The 18,747-nt window shown below is 40.8% G+C and overlaps 1 protein-coding gene across 4 annotated transcripts in view; it reads right to left on the bottom strand.

Annotated features, from left to right (window-relative positions):
• SLAIN1 (SLAIN motif family member 1) overlaps positions 1-18,747 on the bottom strand; it is a 55,943-nt gene extending 37,196 nt beyond the window's left edge. For 2 of the 4 annotated variants that reach the window (XM_010973527.3, XM_074378372.1), the window contains exon 1: positions 11,686-12,513. In XM_010973527.3, coding sequence (XP_010971829.2) covers positions 11,686-12,296 — 611 coding nt within the window. In that variant the 5' untranslated portion in view covers positions 12,297-12,513. Of the gene's footprint in view, positions 1-11,685; positions 12,514-18,729 lie in introns of those variants that run through there. The other 2 variants (XM_045509140.2, XM_074378373.1) reach the window with 2 other exon arrangements.

Raw genomic sequence — 18,747 nt, 5'->3', positions numbered from 1 at the left:
GTCTGCTGACTCCTGTTACAGACGAAGAGTCTAAAATATCTCTTTTAATCAATGTAGTAACAATCCTAATGTATCGTTCTTCCCTTAGAGTGTGGACCACAGTCCTGCCTTCATTAAGAATATGTTGGTGGGTTAAAAACTCATATTCCTGGGTCCCACTCTGGTCTACTGTGGCAAGATTATTGCCAACCTATGTAGATCATTCTCTTTCTCCCTTCCTTGCTGTCAGACCCCTGAACTGAGGAGCCCTCTCTAGACCTCTGTCCAGTACCAGAGAGCTCTCTCTAGACCCCGCAAGTGAAGGTTAGTCTAGGCCAGTTGTTCTCAATCTTTGATGCATCAAAATCTTACAGGATTTGTTAAAACACGAAGTGCTAACACCTGACTGCAGGCAGCCCTAACCTACCTGACTCAGTTGGCTTGGGGTAAGGTCAAAGAATCTGAATGTCTAACAAGTTCCCAGGTGACGCTGATACTGCTCTCTGGAGATCACACCTTGAGATGGATGCACTGGGCTGAGCCAGTCCTGGTAAATCCATTAATCCCATTTGCCCAATGACTGTTTCAGGCATAAGCCCTGGACACAATCCTAGCCAATAAATGCTAAGGGGAAATATTCTGATGGGCATGTGAGCAAGTTTCTCCTCATGTTTAAAGGGGTCACAAAAGACCCAATTATATGCTGCCTACAACACGTGCTCTTCAAATGCAAACACGTGGGTTAAAAGTAAAAGGATGGAGCACTGCAGAACAAACATGACCCACAAAGAGAAGCCCAGGCCCAGAAGATTTCACTACTGAACTCTGCCAAATATTTAAAGAATATCAATTCTTAACAAATTCTTCTGAAAAAAAAAAAAAAAAAAGAGGGAGCACACCCTAACACAGCCTATGAGTTCAGCATAGCTATGAAACCTGATACCAAAACCAGACACAGACATTAAAAGGAAAGAAACTAAAGACCACCCCTCATGAACACAGAACCAAAAGGTCTGAATAGTTTAGCAAATTCAGTACAACCATATATAAAAGAGATGCTTCGTCATTACCAAGGGGGGTTTATCCCAGGAATGGAAGGGTTGGTTTAACATTCAACCGTCAGTGTAACTTACCACATATACTGAAATAGAAAAACCGTATGATAATCTCAACATACAACGGAAAAAACATATGGCATCCATTCCTGATAAAAACTCTCAGCAAATCAGAAATAGGAGGAAATATCCTCAATCTTATTAAAGACATCTACAAAAACAGCATCCTTACGGTGGAAGACTGAACGCTTTTCCCCTAATACCAGGAACAATACAAGGTCTGCAGGTTCTCATCAGTACAATTAGGCAATAAATAAAAACATTTAGACTAGAAAGAAGCAAGTAAATCTGTCTTTATTCGCAGATGAGATGATCATCTATGCAAAAAAATTTGAAGATGCTACAAAAGATACTAGAATAAATGAGTTTTGAACAAGATTATAGGATAACAGATCAAAGGACAGAAGTATTTTTATATTAGCAACAATCAGTATTTTTGAAATTTCACTTCACATGTACCACAGCATAAAAAAAATAAGATGCCTGAGGATTAATCCAACAAAAGATGTTAAGACCTGTATACTAACAACTACAAAATATTCTGAGGGAAATCTAAAAAGATATTAACAGACAGATTCTGTTCATGGGTCAGAAGACTAAATATTGTTAAGATGTCAACGGTCCCTAAACTGATCTGTTTAACAAAATTCCACTTGAAAATTTCAGCAGGCTTTTTGTAGAAATGTAGAAGTTGATTCTGAAATTCACATGGAAATGCAAAGATCCTAGAACAGCCTGGACAATGAAGCTGGAGGGCGACCGCTGACTATGACTTATTACAGAGCTACAGTAATGAAGACACTTTAGGACGCCAAGAAAGTAACCAGATCAATGGAAAAAAAAATAGACGGTCCAGAAATAAAATACAAATGTATGGAATACTGATTTCTGACATAGTACAAAGACAACACAATGAAGAAAACACAGTCTTTTTGAACAAGTGGTAATGGAACAAATGGATATCCACATACAAAAAGTGAACCTTGATCCATACTTCGCACAATATCCAAAGTGAACTCAAAATAGATGACAAAAGTGTAAAACCTAAACTGTAAAACTCTTAGAAGAAACCACAGATGAAAAGTCTTTGTGTTCTTGGGTTGGCAAAAATTTCTTAGATACACTTTCTTAGACTGAAAGTATGATCCATGAGAGAAAAAAATGTATCAACTGGACTTTACCAAAACTAAAAAAAAAAAATCACTCTTTGAAAGAGATTATTCAGAGAATAAATGACAATAGATTGGGGGAAAATATTTACAAATCATTTATCTGATACAAGAACTTATAAGCAGAATATATGTAAGAAATTCTAGAAACTCAATAAGCAATTCAGTTCTTTTAAAAATTGGCAAAAGATTTAAACAGATATTTCAGCAAAGATGATCTATGAATGGTAAACAGGTGTATAAAAAGATGCTCATCATTAGTTATTTGGGAAATGCAAACTAGAGCCCCCATGAGATACTACTACACAGCTGTTAGGATTTCTAAAGACAAGACTGGCCACAGCGAGTCTTGGTGACAATATGGTGCAACTGAAACTCTCATACACGGCTGGTGGAAAGGAAAAATGGCATAACTACTTTGGAAAAGATTTTGGCAGCTTCTTTAAAAATTAACATATACCTAACTCTCTGTTCCAGACGCTCAAAGGCCATTAAGTATTTACCTAGAAGACACAAATGCCATTTGTCCATGCAAAGACTTATTTGTAATAGCCCAAAATTGAAACCCAAATGTTCACGGAAAGATTAATGGATAAGCCTCTGCTGTGTCCCTACAATCTAAGGGCTCTCATAATAAAAAGAAATGACCTACTGATTCACATAACATAATAAAAAGAAATGACCTACTGATGAATTTCAAAACAATTACCTTGATTGAAAGAAGCCAGACCACACAAAGAAATGAAAAAAGAGTACATGCTATGTGATTTCACCGATATAGAAGTACAGAAAATGCACACCAAGCCAGATGGACAGAAAACAGATCGATGGCGGCCTGAGTCGGAGGTGGCAGGGTCAGGAGAGGAGGGAATACAAAAGGGCCACAGGGAAGCCTGGAGCATGGGGACGATTCACCATCTCGACCATGGTGGTGGTTTTACGGTGTATACGTATGTCAAAACCAATCAAATAGAACATTTTAAATGTATGCAGTTTATATTTCACTCATACCTTAATAAAGCTTTAGAAAAATTCACAAAACAGTAAGGAACAAACAGCTCCCTACCCTTCAATGTTCTTAAGACCTGAGCCTGGGGCCGCCACTTGCCATGTAGGTGACCCAGAGAAGTGGATGCCACAGCCCAGACACACAGGAGCCATCAGTCAACTGTGGAACTTCCTCATCTTTAGATTTCTTCTGAGTTAACTAATTTTCCTCACAGTTTAACACACACACAATCATGCACTGTCTGAGCCTTTGCTTATTTTCAAACCTCTCTCAGCTACCACCTGAAGCTACCTGAAGCACCATCCTGCCCATTACCTGTCGCATCCAACGGGACCACTGTCCCTTTCTGCTGTGGCTAGGAACTTCCACCAACCAGCTCGCCCCAGGATTGCACACACTCCCACCAGTTTGGGTGTTGTTTGTATTTCTGGGCAGTGATCTGCTTTCTGCTTGCAGGAGAACTCCTCAGGAAGACATCCTTAATCTTTTAGGGCCTATGTAATGTGGTTCTTTCCATGTGCATGTATGTATTTGACCTCACAGCCTCACAGCACATTCAAAAGCAGTGCTCACTTCCCACAGGCACACTGAATTGCTACATGACCCACTCTGCCCTATTCAGGTGCAGGGTTTTCCCTCTTTCACATTCCATTGTCCGCCCATGCTATCTGCTACTACATCTCACCTCACCTGCAGTTCATAGCATATGGGGAGGATCACGCAACTGAAAGCAGGGAATTCAGCTGAAAGGCTGCATAAGGAGTAACTGGAATGCCAGTCCCCTCCTCTACTCCACTCAGCCAGGCCCATTACCCCTCCTCAGTCACAAGCTAAGACCAGAGGCTTACCACGTGGAAGACCTACAGAGAAGCTCCGACTCTGGGCACACCGAACTTAGCTGAAGGAGGGATGAAGTGCCTCACTGAACCAGAGAGGGTAAGTGAACGCCTACTTGCTGAATGGTTAGAATCCTAACACTTTACATTCCTAGAACTGACTGCCTAACTTCTATCTCCGAGCAGTATAGAAATGTTTATGTCTGGAAAAATTGATGAACCCAAGGGAAGACCTAGAGATACTGAAACTTGAGCTGGCAACCCATCCAATCACTGAGAAGTCCACTGGTCCCAGAGGTCCACCCACACAGAGCCTTAGATCAACTTCAGTGCCTCCTCTGCGTATGAACAGACAACCAATGACGCTAGATACCTGGAATATTCCATTTAAATAAAACCCTGAGACTAAAAGTAGAAGGAAGAAAAGAACTGAGCACGAAAACAACTTGTTAAAAAAAGTTTCCTCACTCTTGGCAAATGGAACTATTGAACTATTATAGAAGAAACAAAAGATTTCATAAATAAGTTTGGAAGATCAAGTTGCAGAAGTCTCCCAGAAGCAAAACACAGACAAAGATTAACAACAGGAAGAGGGATAAGAAAATTAAATGATAACACCAGGTGGGCCTAATCTGATAATTATTATAAGTTCCAAAACACAAAAGTGAAGAGAAATTTTTTGGTTTTTTTTTAAGGCAAAAAATTGTCCAGAGTTGAAGGCAAGCCATCAGGTTCTAGAGTGAAAGCACCCAGAAACGTCCAGTACAATGAATGAACAGACATGCCCATACAAGGTGCCCACGAAGAACACTAGGGAAAAAGGAAAACTCAAGAAAAAGTCGTGAAAGATTTGATAACCAAATTACAGTGCACTTCAACAGCTAGAATAAAAACTGGAATGAAACAGAACAACGCCCTCAAACATGAAGAAAAAGAGCTGACTTAGACTTTTATACCCAGCCCAACCATGAATCTTTTATGAGGATAGAATAAAGGCATTTTCAAATAGGCAGGATTTCAAGGTGTACATCTCTGCATGCCCCCTCTCTCAGAAAGCTACCGAGGCTGTGCCCCACCTTTAAGAATAAATGAAATACGAAGACACAGGATTTAAGAAATAGGAGATCTGATACTGGGGGGAAAAACCTGAGGAATTCCCATGACAATAGCACTGGGCATCCAGCCTAAATAGCAGACAGTAAAGACTGGAGCAACGAGATTAAGGGTTCCAGAAGGGACGGCACTACAAAATAAGTTTTTAAAAACAGATTTAAGAGATCATCAAGTATGTCTGACCTGACTGAGAAATGTGTGGCTCCAGTAGAGTGTTTGGAGAAAATTAGTAATAAAGGACTGAAGATGGTAAAGGGGGAAAAGAGAGGCCATTATTAACTCCTAGAGGAACAAAAGGACAGAGAAAATAAATGTAACATAGTTAACAGGGCTCAGCTAATAACAGTGATAATTGTAACACAGGCATTAAATACGATTTCACAGAAACACTATGAAAAAATCAGTATGAGAAGGGAAAGAAGAGATGGTGGCGAGAGGATGAAGGGAAGAGAGCTTGGTCTTCATCTTCCAAAACAAGTCCACAGACGTTTAAGGTCATGGGGTATAAAGACCGTTCAGAAACAGAGAATAAAAGAAACAGCTAAAGGAGTGTAAAGCGATGTCCATGTGGAGGGCTCCAAGGCAGGAAGAACTGAGACTGCTGCTTCTGTAATAAGTCTTGGTATAGAAGACTTTTTCAACTATGTACATCCTATTTATTGTATTACTTTGATATAACTTCAGAAGCACTACACAAATATATGACATTAAGACAGAAGAGATCATTTTTACAGTCAGTCTCCAAACAATGTTTGGAGGATAGTTTTGAGCCTACTATTTCTATGGCTAGGCCTCGAACTGGATTTAAAAAAAGAAAGAGGGCAGCCAGTTATGGTGACCATGAAGCTCCAAACTCCCTAAGTGTAACTTATCTCCAAAATTAGATAAGCAAGGTAGAAACCTGTGTTTCTCCGAAACGGTTCTCATCTTCTAAAAAGTCATGAAAGTCACCTTATTCACTGTCATTACAACGCCAGCAACATTTACACTTTCCTATCTTGCCATTGTTAGTACAACATAGCTCCTATTGACTTACAAACTACTCTCCCGACTTCTACAGCTTCACTGCTGGCATACTGGCATCTGGCAAGAACATCTGAAAAGCCTTAGTCTAGAACTTGAGGAGCCTTCAAATATTGTAAAAGTTATTTAAAATGTCACACACTAATTTTAACTTTTTAAAACTTCCAAAACTATGTGACTAAAAACTATGATTATTTTCATAGAATCTCGACTTTTCCATGCATCTCATTTTCAAGACCCCTGACTGAGTAGACGCACTAACACTGGGAGGTCAGAAATAATACAAAGCCCACCATAATTAACCCTGAATGCTTCAAATGAAGTATTACAAAATGTCTAGAAACACAGTCTTGGTTATTTTTTCAACGTTTGGTTCTAAAGTCATCCTTTTGCAGGTAATACAATAAATGGTACGGCAAAAATAGTTACACGTGTGTCATAGACTTGTCACTGAAAAGCTATGTGTCAATTTTCAGACAAGTCCTTTCAAGAGGCTTCAATCACCAAAAGTTTTATTTTAAGGAAAGATAAAACACCAGCACTGATAAGCACAATCAATTCATTTTTAGTCAGCTTCAAGAGCATAGATTCACTAGCACCTGCTGGTGGGTCAAACCAGTCAGCCACTGCTGAAGGAACATACCCACCAAGCTATTTAAAAGGATACATTAAGGCTAAATTTTAGTTACTGAACGGGTCCTATAGCACACTCTCCCCACAGCCACTGCCCCACATTTACATCTTAAATCTATTTCAGTGTCTCACTGCAGTGTTTTAAAGTTACTCATTTTAAAACACACATCAGCACATACTTCAGTCAACTCCACTAGCTCCTAGAAAACACCATGCATTTTCAATTAGCATTGTCAGAAAGTGAAGCACCCTCTGGTCTTTTCACTGAAAATCAATTATGCAAAAAAACCATTCAGGTGGTCTAATTTAGCTGTGCCATATGTATAGTACAAGGTATTCAACAGCTTTGATGAAGAATTGGCAATGATTTTAGCCAGCTGTCCAGGGTCTTGGTGTTACACGTGGAAGACGATTATCTCATTCATTAAATTTTCCTTAATTTGTATATACCACCATTTCCCCCTTGTATAATTAAGAACTTTTCTCCTGTTCTTTCCAGTTAGGCAAGTTAAAAATCACTGCCACATCCCTTTCACTTAAGTCTCAATATTCTGCTAATTGCCGTTCCACTAAATTAAATGCCTCCTTATATGGCTGTATTTTGTGTCAGCTGGCATATTTTAATCTTGGCATTTTCTGAATACAGACTTGTCTTCCTGGTTGAGGTGTGCAGGTCCTGACTTCCCCCACGCTACACTATCTTCAGGGAGCTGGGCCCTTCCACCTGTTTTCTCCAAGTCCATTTTGCTTTCAAACATTACAAATAGAAGTTATTCTAACCTTAGCCATAATGCACAAATGCATTTACTATTTCGATCCAGGACATATACACATAAAAACTGAAATAAGTTTATCGAAGACAAGTTTGTACTATAAGACACAATGCACTCTGATTCTGATTTTTATCCTACTGCACTTCATTAAAAAGATAATCCTGGTCAGTCCACTAAACTGACTATATAACCCACTGATGGGTCATAACCATGCTTGGGGGGAAAGTATTAGTGGTGCAAACACTTCTGAATCCATATAAGTAATCTGAATTTTAGTCAGTTCTTTCAGGAAATAACTGGAGGAGATCCTTTTCTCCTTAGAGCTTCAGTCCCTTCGCACAGAAAAAAAAGAGACTGAAACAGGTCACAGAAAGGTCTCTCATGCAGATAATGATTTACTGCTCCCACTGCCACTGCATACCAATCTGATTCCCTCTCCTTGTTCCCCGGTACTTCTCAGCCCACTGCTCCTCAGCCTGGTGACACAGGGACAGAGACCTTTAAAAACATCCTTCTGTACAGACTAGCAAATCGTCAGTCATACCATGTCCCGTGTATGCATCAAGACTTCAGGCTTTTTTAGCTTTTAACTCGGTGCTGATAGTTTCTCCCCTCTACTTCCTAGCCTATGGTCTCCTGGAGAGCTAAGCTGCCAAATTAGTAGTAAGACAATTGAAGAATCACTATAGCAGGATGTGATGTTTACTATGGCATTATGATAACTGGACTTGAGAATTAAGGCTCTGAAGCCACAATCAACTTTAATTTCCTGAGATATTTAATTCTAGCAGCACTGTGCTAAGATAACCAGACTGTATTAAGGCAAAATTAAATACTTTAAATTCAACGAAGATAAATGTTTGAAGAAATAAGAACTATTTTGTTTCAGACTTCCATCAAAATAAAAAGAACACTTCATTCTTCTTACAAAGTTTTTTCATTTTTTAATACACAGGAGATAGTTATAGGATAAATATAGGATAAATAATTGTTCATTAACTAATAAACTATCAAGCAAATATTATAGTATTCACTGTTTTCTTGTAATTTTCGAGCCAAGTGTTGTCCAGATTGTAATTGAAGGTGAAGAGTTATATGCTAGACCTTATTAGAAAAAACAGACTTACATGAAAGAACTTTTAAAATGTTTGGTGATTAACCTACATTTGTGAACTTTATTTCCTAAAGATATGACATATTAGCAGGAAGTTATTACTCTAAATTATCAATTATCAATTTTACTTAACCCATTATGAGGAAATGATTAAAGTTTATGAAAACTTGTAGGTGATACTTTTAATAGTAACTTGGTCTTTAATACTGTTACTTTAACAATGCTACAATTGTTACAGTTAGACAAAGATGTCCAAGATATGTTCAATGCAAGGGAAGTGTAAAAAAATTGATGTGTATGTATTTGCCTACCGATTTGTATAATTATGCTTCTACCTTGAAGCAACTACAGAAGGTTAACAGATTAACTCTGAGTCAGTAGTAAACTGAGGTCAAGAGGAAAGACTTTTTTGACTTTTCGTTCACTTCTGTGTTTTATCTTTTACAATGAAAATGTAAAGCTTATTCTAAAATATTTTTTTAAATAATCAGGCACATAGCTATCCACTACAGTTGTTTCTCAACAGGGAAATAAGACTAAGTTGCCTTCCTGCAAACATATTAGGGAATCCAAATGAAAAGCACTCCATCTGTGAGACCACAGGGCAGAGCCACGTGGTTGCAGTGATGAAGGAACACCACAGGGTGCTGCGAGCGTTAACAAGTGGGTTAAGCTTTCAAAATTAAACTCTGTTGACTGTTCATCAATAGGCCAAATACTGCAATACAAAAGTACTGTAATGGACAAAAATGCTCTGAAAGTTTACTATAAAATCAGTTGACCTTAAAAATATATATATTTAAGTCCATCCTGCTAAGATTAATGATCCCTCCCTGTTTTTCCACCTGGGATTCTAACCCTAGGTTTGTTTTGAAGAAGATTCTATAAACAGAGTGCCATTTGTCTGAAGAAACATTTATGAAGTGTCATGGCATTGATTTATTCATTCACCTGTATACTTGACGAGTGAAATTAGTACAACCTGTTACAATTCAGATTCTGCTTCAAACCATCTGAAGTGCTAACAGGCTAATAGTAGGTGATTGTATGTTAATGCTGTTTTGACAAAAAATAATTACAAAAGGAAAGCCTAAATATCAAAATACTAGCAATACCTAGATGATAACTAAATATGGTAATAGTCCATTCAATGGAAGAAAATATTACAATTCTATTAGCTATGTATGTACTAGCACCGACCTAATACACTTATAAAATAGTAAGTGTAGCGTAGTCAATTTTAAAATGTTAATTTTATAAAGCACAGGATTGATCTCCATCAAAAACACAGCAAGTTTCCTTCTATTATTTAAGTACATTATCTCCAGAAAAGGCCAAGCAGGGCCTACATTAACCTAAAATAATTTGAAAGTGGTATAAGGGATTATGTTATTAGTAACAACCTAAGAACCATCTTGAGAGCATTTGCCAGTACCATGAAAGGGCTGAATCTGAGGTTACCATACAGCTTGGGCTTTACAAAAATAAAAGGTGTAGCTTCTAAAGAATGGCTTAAAGTTCCAGAAAGTGGTGACTTGTTTTGATTTTTACAACCTGAGCTACCAGCACAGCTGCCGAAAAGTACTTCACAGGAAGAGGACTATGCCTTATTGTAGCTCCACACACTTTGAGTCTCAAAATCAAACTAATTAGTGTAGTTCACAGACTTCTCAACACAGAAGAGTGCAAGGGAAAAGAACAACGCAGTCCCAGTGGGAAACCAGCCAGGTTCCCCATCACCCATTCCCTCCTGTGCAATCATGCAATAGAGACACAAGGAAAGTGAGAGAAAACCCTGCTTTGGGAACAGGACGGGTCCTAAATAAGAGGACTGACGATTCAAAGAAAAAAGCAGGACAACTATTTTTCATGCCACTGCGCTGCAGAGGTGAATGCTATTCATTCCCTTTGCTTCAACCTAAATTCCACCTAATCTGAAGCTTCTGCTTCACTTGAGCACATCACACCACCTCTAGCGACTGAGGAAAACACACAAACCAACCAAAAGAAGTCACGAAGTGACTACTACTCCATGAGAAAGTACTCTTAAAAATAAAGGAATTCGAACCCTCTCCCCCACAAGGTACTCACTGATGAAAAGTAGACTGAGCTAACCAGATTTCAACTGAATAAATGCCACCAGACTCAAGTTTTCTTACTACCAGCTTAAAGCTTCTAAAAAATAAGTTTCTCTAATCTCATTTTTCTTCAATCAATTTAATTTTTAAAATTAAAACAAGTTCCTTGGTTCCTAGGTAACAGAGCGCCTTCAAGCTGCTCACTCCATTCTCCGAAAAGCCATCATTTTTCACATGATTACTGATGGGAAAAACAGTGAGGTCACCACATTGGAAAAAGCAAGTTTGTCCCTAAGACGAGAAGCTAGCAAAGAAGATGCAGCGAATGAGGACATACGTCTGCACAATTCAAACAGCGAGAACGAATCTCTTACGGAGAGACCCATCGCTGGGCGGCTTGGGGTGCTACGGGAGGAGGGCCAGCACGCAAATCCTGTCCAGCCCTGGTTTGGGAGAAAAGAACAGTAACAGCCGCAGACAGACGTCAACTCCTACCCATCCCCCGTCACTCCCAAAAAAGACTGAGATAAAGCAGGTTTGAGTAACAAAAAGACAAGACAGCATGATTTTGCAGTTAATGTTAACGAGGAGCTCGGGACCCAATAATGAGCAAAGAGCACACAACACAAGGAGATGGAGGGGACCAGTCCATCCCCACATGGGTCAGCCTAAGCTATTAGAAAACAGGTTTCCACCCTGGTGAATAGCCTCCGCACATAGCCCGGCTCCGCACCTGCCAGGCCACCGGGGCCTGGGGCGCTGGCTGAGGTCCCCCTCTCCCTTCCAGCCCTCGCCCTCCCCCGGGGCGTCGCAGGCGAGGGTCCCTGGGGAGCCCGGCAATACCAGGTGCAGTCGTCCTCGTTCCGCCAGGCCGCCACGCTCTCCAGGTCCAGCGGCTCCACCTCATCCAACAGCGTGGGGGGCGGCGAGGGCGGCAAGGGAGGCGCGGCGGCGGCCCCCGGCGGTGTCCCCGCGCCCCCCGGCTCCGACCCGCCGCCCGCCCCGAAGAAGCCCGTCGCCGGCTTTAAGTAGACGAAGGACGCCTCGGGGGGCTGCGCCAGGCTGCAGAGCAGGGAGGGCGCCGGGCTGGGCAGGCAGTAGGTCCCTGGGAATGCGGGGCTGGAGCCGCCGCTGCCGCCGCCGCCCCCGGCGCCCAACGCCAGCCCAAGCCCCAGGCCCCCCGAGGCGGAGGCGGCGGCCGGGGGGCTCCGCGGGCTCAGCGGGCTGCAGGCCCCGGCGGGGGGCGGCGCGGAGGGCGGCGGCGGCGGCAGCAGCAGCAGGTGCGGGGCGGCGGCCGCGCTGGCCGCCCGGCTCCGCAGCTGCTCGTTCTGCTTCTCCAGCTTGCGCACCAGCTCCTGCAGCTTCTTCACCTCCAGCTCCGCGTTCACCACCGGCCCGGAGCCCGCTCCGGAGCCGCCCCCCGCCGAGGCGCATTTCACCTGCTCCGCCATCATCTTGGGCCCCGAGGGCGCCGCGGCCGCCGGGGCGTAGGGGGGTGGTGCCCGCCGCTGCACCGGCTCCTCGGGCCGCGGGGAGGCTACAGTTCCTTCCCCGCCGCCCCGGCTCCTCGGGCCGACTATGCTGGGGCTGAGGCCGAGCCGGCTGTTCGCATCAGCACCGGGGCCCAGCCTCCGGCCGAGGCAGCCGCCGCCGAGCTGCTCTGCACATGCTCAGAGCGTCCCTCCAGTCCCCTGGGCGCCGCGGCGGCTCCGGGTTTTAGCCTCGGCCTCCGGGCGGGGCGGGGCGCAGGCGCCGGGTGGGCGGGGCCGGGTGGAGGACCGGCCCGTGGGCGAGGCGCTCCCGGGGGGCGGGGCCAGGAGCGCGGGCTGGGGTCCTGCGGCCACGGCCCCCGCCCACGCCACCCAATCCCCGGTGACTGATTGGACCTGGCCTGAACTTTCCCGCCCCGAGCACTTCCTCCCGCGGCTGCGGAGGGAGCGAACTGCATCGACCGCCAAGCAGGCAGTGGTGGTTCCAAAAAAGCGACGGCAGGTGCCTGCCCTGGAGGCAGTGCCCCGGTCCCTGCCAGTTTGCTACCTTCCCAGAGCACTTGTGCTTAACAACATCATCTGCTAGCCACTTAGCTAATGAAACGTATAGAAAACCAAAAGGCCGGGGAACATTATCTTAAGGACCAAAAAGTAAAGGCTTTGAGAGGATGCTATTAATCCCCTAATTGGTAATATAGAAACAAAATGGTAGGAGAGAGGAGGCTGAGGAGAAAAACGATCTCCTTGATAAGAGAGGGAGTGGTCAGCTGCTAAAGTGCCAAATGTTCACTTAAGTTTGTTCTAAAATCGTCATATTTGAACTATTCTGTTACCGTCAATGTTTGCCACAGTAAAATGAGAGCATTTTGTACTATATATATTCATACATTCATTAAACAAAAGATCTTTGAACACCTAACTCTATGCCAGACACCATTCTAAGAGTTGGCCATGTAAGCAGAACAAAACAGGCAATAATCATTAAAGGGAGAAACATGAGTAAAATTGAATAGTGCTCCATCTGTTAAATAATTTACAAGCTATTAGGTCAGACTTACTGGGGTGGGGTTGGGGAAGAAAAACAGAAAACCTCAGAACTCTTCTCCAATACCCATAATCTCACCTGCAAACCTGCAATTTTTTACATCTTCTGGAAATCATTGGTAAATCTGCTTTAAGAGAGAGTGGAGGAGAGCTTTAAAGCAGAAGAATTGAACCAAGTTGTGTTCAATTAATATTGAGAGCATTTCTGGATGTTTAACACAGAGAAAAGCCTGAGATTTTATTAAGAGAAAAATCCACACAGCTGATTCTCATCCTGGGACGATATACTATCTAGTGAAGGTCCCTGCTCGGGGACTTTACATACCACTCTTTGTGACAATGTGCCACATCCCTCTGGAAATGCTAGCACATTTTATCCACTGGTTTTAGATATGGCTCTGTGCCTTCTGCTCAGAAACACTTGTGTCTTCTCAGTTGTCAATCTATATCTTGAGCTTCTGTGTCTAGGGTGGGTGACCTGCATTTAACTTGCTGGGTGAGGGCTTCCATAAATTAGATAAATATGTGTGATAACTACCCTGAACCTTTCTATCTGGTGTCCCAGCTTGCAGACCACTACCTAACCACCTGTATCACCCATCACCTTTCCAAGTTTCGGTCTATCTTCTGGATATTCTGGTTATTACTAAAACCTGGAGAAGTGGAGTAATACTACTGAAAGTCCTAAGTCAAGAATCTATTGAAGGATTTTTCCGCATGCTCAGTGGCAGATGCGGGTAGCAGTAACCCTGCAACACAAAGAAAGGGAGACAACAGACACAGTGAGAACAAAGAGCTGCTGGGTTCCACATTAACCAGGGAAATTGGGAATGAGCCCATAATAGCAAAGACAACAAGAATTAATACATAAATAAAAGCAGTCATTTTACTGCAAAATTTATATACTTGAGAGGAGAGAAATAACAGCCCACTCCTCCCCCATTCACTCAGTATGGTCTATAGAATACATCCAAGCAACCAGTAGTCAAGACTTAGAACTGTGTTTTCTAAGTAGCAATGATTATTTTTTTTAAAAATCTTTGTAGTTTCAAAAGAAAGCATTCATTGACATTTACACCTAGGGCAGAGATGAAAGTCTATCCTAAATTTCTATTCTGCATTCTTCTGAAAAGACAAATTTGCCCTCTTCCTGTTTTTAGTGTGAAATGATTTATGTCTAGAGAAATTTTCAATCATTTCTTTCCTTTCTATGGAAGCACTTCTTTTTCTTCCCTTCTGTGAATTACATATGTACACACACCAGAAACACTCAAAGTGCAGACTGATTTTAAGTTGGTACCCCCCCCCCAGGATGCCTGTCTCTTTAACACATAATTAAAGCAGTTGATGGTGTCAAGGTTTCAATTAAGCAGTCTTGATTTTTTATTTTGATGCAAATTTGGAAGCTTTGTGTTTTGAAAGAAATTGCATGCATAGCTACTCAATTTTAAAATATTTGTGTTTTAAATGAGGCACATTAGTTGATTTCAGAGGTTTACAAAGAAGATATGAAAAATGAAAGTGCATGTCTCATTAAAAACTTTATGCTTTAAGGATACATTTGAAACACCATAAATTGATGAGAAATATCCATATATCACACATTCAAAACCATGTAAAGAAATACATATTTCTCCAGTGCTCCCCATTCCTTACATTTCAGAACTATGGTCACCTGGTCACTCTAGTGAATTTCAAGAGAGAATATAATTTATTTTGATTTGTATTTTTCACATTTACCTCTAATAGTATCTACTGACATCAAATTGATCCAGCCACAGAATTGCAAAGACAGTATAGTTTCTTCTTGAGTTTGTAAATCTAATTCTCTAAGAAATCTGGGATCAGCCTGTTATTTTCCCCAGTTTTACAGATGAACTAACAAGGTTAGGTTACTTGCCCAAGTTTAGTCATGAAAATGACGACAGTTCTTAGGACAGTTTCTAGAAGCCCAAACACTCTTCTCCTTATACCTTTGTCTTAGAGTGAAATTTCCCTAAGAGTAAGCCCCGTATGTTTTAAATGCAGATTTTCCATCAATGGAGTGGACTGGATGTACCCTTATGTGACCACTGCATTCATTCAAGTTGATAGATCCAATTACCACAAGGAGAGAAAATCACCTAATGTGTTAAACTAAGATCAAAGATCCCCAGCTGTGTTTTCAAGTTTATTCAGATAACCCAGAGTGGCTGATTTTTTTTTTTTTTTTTTTGCCTCTTATTTGAGATTTCTGTTTATCCACACAAAATAATCGTGAATACTATTGGTCCCCACTACCCTTGTCCAGTGTCTAGCTCATAGCAATGAAACATTGAAATTTTTTAAAGTAGAGATGAAGAAAGAAAGAAATCCCCAAGTTCTAGCTGAAATTTAGACAAGAACCTAATTGGTTATCTCCGTAAATCTCATTTGTCATATGGTGACAACCCAAAAGGATTAAAAGGCTTTTTGCAGACCCCATGATAATTGATTATTTCACATCTGACCCAGTTAAAAGCTAGAAAAAAATACTTGTTTCATTGATGTGTGTATTTTAGTTTAAGGGAATAATGCAGAGAGAAAACAAAAAATATGTGAAGCCAGAATGTATGTAAATAATCCCTATGTTTGTTTCTCCATTCAAACCCCACCAAGCTCGACTACTGGAATTCCATGCCAACAACCCATGTAATTATACCCTGTAAAGTCATATATAGTAGCAGTTATACTAACAGTAATAATAATAATCCTGTTTATTTGGCCAGGTCTCCTTGTCAGAGCCCTTTTCAATAAACACTTATTACATGCCTATTATGTTCATGTCACAATGCTAGATGATTTTTCTCTGAAGTGACTAAGACAGTGTCTCCAGCACCAAGGCCTTATCTAGTTGGAGAAAGAAGCATATAAGCAATTAATTATAGCACAAGACTTAGTGTGTTAGATGTCATGATGAAAATACAAGTCAACAGCATAGGGAGTGCCCAAGAAGGAGCAATTTCTTTTGGCTAAAAATCTGGGGAAGACTTCCATGTGGAAAGTGTATGTGATTTCACCTGGTTCTCCCTATCATGCCGTGAGGCACTGGGGCCAGTATGGTGATGGTCGTTTATCAGACAGGATATAGGATCAGAGCACCAACAGAACTAGGATACAGCACCCAGCTCTGCTTCCTAGCCGCTACTGTGTCCCCTGTGGTCAACTTGTTCTCTTTTTATGAACCACTCACACAACAACCATTCTCATTAAAATGAAACTTCTAAAATTAATCTTAACAGTAGCTATTGGTGCTTATTAAATGCCAGCAACTGTTCTAAGCCCTTTACTTGTATTAACTCATTTAATCTTCAAACCACCCTCCAAGGTAGTTTCTATAATTTTTCCTGTTTTATAAATGAGGAAACTGAGGCACGGGAAGCCAAACCATCTGCCCAGTTACCCAGCCAGTAAGTGGCAGAGCCAGGACTTGAAAGCTAGGCAGCCTGGCTTCAGAGCCCAATTCGTTTATTGCAGTATCTCTTTTCTGGTCCTAGGCAGCACCAAACAGAATTCCATGCTCTGGTCTTAATGGCTTATCAATAAGAAGTATTGACTTATGCAAAATCAATAGCCAGAAACGCCTTGAACAAAGTCTGATTCATTAACAAGCAAATATTACTGGAACTTAAAAAGTCAGCAAGCAAAGATTAGAAAACAGTAGGTTTCCAAAATCAACAAAGTTGCCAGTGCTGGTACAACACTTCTGACAGTACAAAGGCTATTCATTCAATGCTTATTTCTGCTCAGATGACAAAACAGCACAAACTATCACTGCCTTGTTTTGTATTTCTAGCCATATGGATTCTTCCAAATGTCAATACCACTCTTAAGAATATTCAGAAGAAACCAAGTCACAGTGTATGTTGAACCTGAACAGATCCCGTAATGGTTTTGGTGGTATTTAAACATTTAAAAATGTAAAAATAATTTTTTAAAACTTCACAAACTTTTTTTTAAAAATCTGAAACATTTTAAACTAAAACCAATAGACATTTTTGAACAAGAGTTGCTCTTCTTGAAAATAAGCATGTAAGATTACTTAAACCTTGAAAAGCAACATCATACTTAAAGCTTGAAAAATAAGCATGTTTACATTTTTTTCCCAAAATTGGTTAACTTTATAAGAGAAAAATCAATCTGGTATGACTTGAGTCTTTTTGGCAAAAATTGGTATGTTGTGTTACCATCACACCAAGTGCCTACTCTAGAGCTTTTGAAAGTATTTGGATTTTGAACAATCTACTTTCTCGTTTTCCTCAAATGTTTCTCTCATCATAAAAGTGAATGTGGTAGAGTCTTCTTTCTTAAATTCAAAAGAGCTCTTTTTTCTTTGATAATTTTCAGAGCTTTTATTTAAAAAAAAAAAAAAAAAAACTTCCTTGCAAAAAATCGCAATCACACTGGAGTGTTACAAACCAAAGTCAGAAATCTTTTGAAAGTCTGACACACAGCAGGGCAAGAATTCCTCCTATAAGAGTGGTCTTTTAGTCCTCCTTCAGGGTACTGGCATAGCTGAAGGGATGTGAGAATCTAAGTAAAAGGAGGTGGAAGACTGCAGACAGAAAATAGTGCAGCATCCTCTCTGGCAAATCATCACATTTTAGAATCTAGAAATTATAAGTCAGACTTAAAGAAGTTGCTGCAAGTTTATTCAAAACAAACCTCCAGTGAGTGACTAATAACAGTCTGTGCACATAATGAATTTTCGGAAAACAGTAATAATTATATCATAATGGGGTTATCTGCATTTCAGCTATAGTATCTCGCTCATCCTAGATCCTTCACAGAGACAATGATTATAATCGTGTCACCAAGGGATTGTGTTGTCATGATTACATATATGTTCTTATTTCTTATCTTCAGGAATACTGTTTGTTTATTTTCAGAAAGGAAGATGAATGTCAATTAACAGAAAATACCTTATTAAAGATATGGTTGCCTTCATCAAAATGGAATGCAAAAAAATCTCCAGAGGTGGATTTACTCTGATAACTAAAAAATAGCAAATGGGTAGGATGGGGGGAATAAACTACTGGCCAGTTTTCAAGCTTTACAACCAGTTTAAAGCCTCTGTTTTCAGACTCTGGGCTTTATTTGATGGTAATTGTAAGCATTTTTTATTTGGCCATGGAAAACAGTGTCTGAAAGCTCTCCCACATGCTACTAAAGACTTGGAAACAGAGAAAACAACAAACAGTAAAACATAATTTTAGAAGATCAGGCTCCATAGGTGATTAAGCCAACAGATTACAAATGCAGCTCCAAAGAAGAGTATCTATAATAATTTAGCTTATAGAAGACAGGAATCCAGAGAATAACCATGGAAACCTACCTCGGATAGGAGATGGAG

Source organism: Camelus bactrianus, chromosome 14 (genome assembly GCF_048773025.1).
Source record: "Camelus bactrianus isolate YW-2024 breed Bactrian camel chromosome 14, ASM4877302v1, whole genome shotgun sequence".
In the NCBI taxonomy this organism is placed as follows: domain Eukaryota; kingdom Metazoa; phylum Chordata; class Mammalia; order Artiodactyla; family Camelidae; genus Camelus; species Camelus bactrianus.
Note: the sequence above shows the minus strand (reverse complement) of the source record. Positions and strands in the feature narration are given on the sequence as shown.